Source organism: Perkinsus marinus (genome assembly GCF_000006405.1).
Source record: "Perkinsus marinus ATCC 50983 genomic scaffold scf_1104296948430, whole genome shotgun sequence".
Lineage (NCBI taxonomy): Eukaryota > Perkinsozoa > Perkinsida > Perkinsidae > Perkinsus > Perkinsus marinus.
In genome coordinates, this window is record NW_003210198.1 from 1 (window position 1) to 1079 (window position 1079).

At 49.2% G+C, this 1079-nt stretch overlaps 1 protein-coding gene across 1 annotated transcript; it reads left to right on the top strand.

Annotated features, from left to right (window-relative positions):
• Positions 1 to 587: 587 nt before the first annotated feature.
• On the top strand, positions 588 to 845 carry Pmar_PMAR028067 (hypothetical protein; the record flags this gene model as incomplete). The annotated part of the gene is made up of 1 exon (XM_002778708.1): positions 588 to 845. A coding segment is annotated over one exon (258 nt), but the record flags the coding sequence as incomplete, so codon positions are not given.
• Between the last annotated feature and the right edge of the window lie 234 nt (positions 846 to 1079).

The following is a 1079-nucleotide window of genomic DNA, read 5'->3' on the forward strand; positions in this document are numbered from 1 at the left end:
ATTGTCAGGTGCCTGATGTCGCAACTCAGATTGAAAATGACCGTCTCTTGGCGTTGTATCTGCAGGACCAGGAAGAAATGCGCAATATGGAGTTCAATGGCTATAGGGAAGCTCATCTGACTGGGGACTGGCGGCGAGGGCAGCACGTTGGCCCTAAGGGGTCTTTGCTCATCGCGGAGGGGCCTGACCCTCTCGTAGTTACCTCTCGAAATCACGCTGGTGAGCATGGGCGTTGACTTTGAACGTCCGAGATGTTTGGGATTTTCCTACGACATTCATTTTCCTCATCGCGAACTTCGTGGTGTAATCGGCGTTTTTTCATCAGTGTTGACGACTTGAAATGTTCAGAAGTCCTTTATAATATCGCATCTCAACAGGTTCTGTGTCAAACGTGCCGGCCCATCGTATTCGACTAGAGTCGTACTCCTCGGGGCCGGCTGAGGCAACAGACCATGACCACACTGGAGCTGCTTATACGGGACTCAGACAGATGGTGAATGGTTTGCTGTTGGCGAGGAAAACTAAGTCAAGGGTAAGGCCAGCCTGATGGCAAGTAAGGAGCTCTTTGAGTGTTGTTCTTGTAGCAGGGAAATGGTCATATTAGTGATGATGAAATTGAGGAGTTCCTTGACGATTCGGCTCGCAACGGTGGTCGGGGACAGCAGGAGGCTAGCTCTATCGTGGTGCCTGTTTCTGATGAATGGAGTGTGGTACGGGAGCAGGGCAGCGGAGTGTCCTATTGGCACAACAACACCACTGGTGAGCTCGTGGGCATCAGGGATCCATCTACAGAGTGGCGCAAAAAAGGGATCATTCCTTCTAATTCCGCGGCGCGTGACAATTGATGAATAAAAAAGGCCTCATCGAGCTCTCTCCAACGCTGTATGAACGGTTCTGATATCCGTATTGTGCACTGAGTTATCGTCAAATAGGGAATATTCGCCTTTCAAAATAATACGAATTTTGGTCATCAACTGTCACGCGCCACGAAATTAAGAAAACTTATACAAGGTGATGCATAACGAGGGCCTACCCCTTCTAATTTCGCGGCGCGTGACAATTGATGAATAAAATGAGCA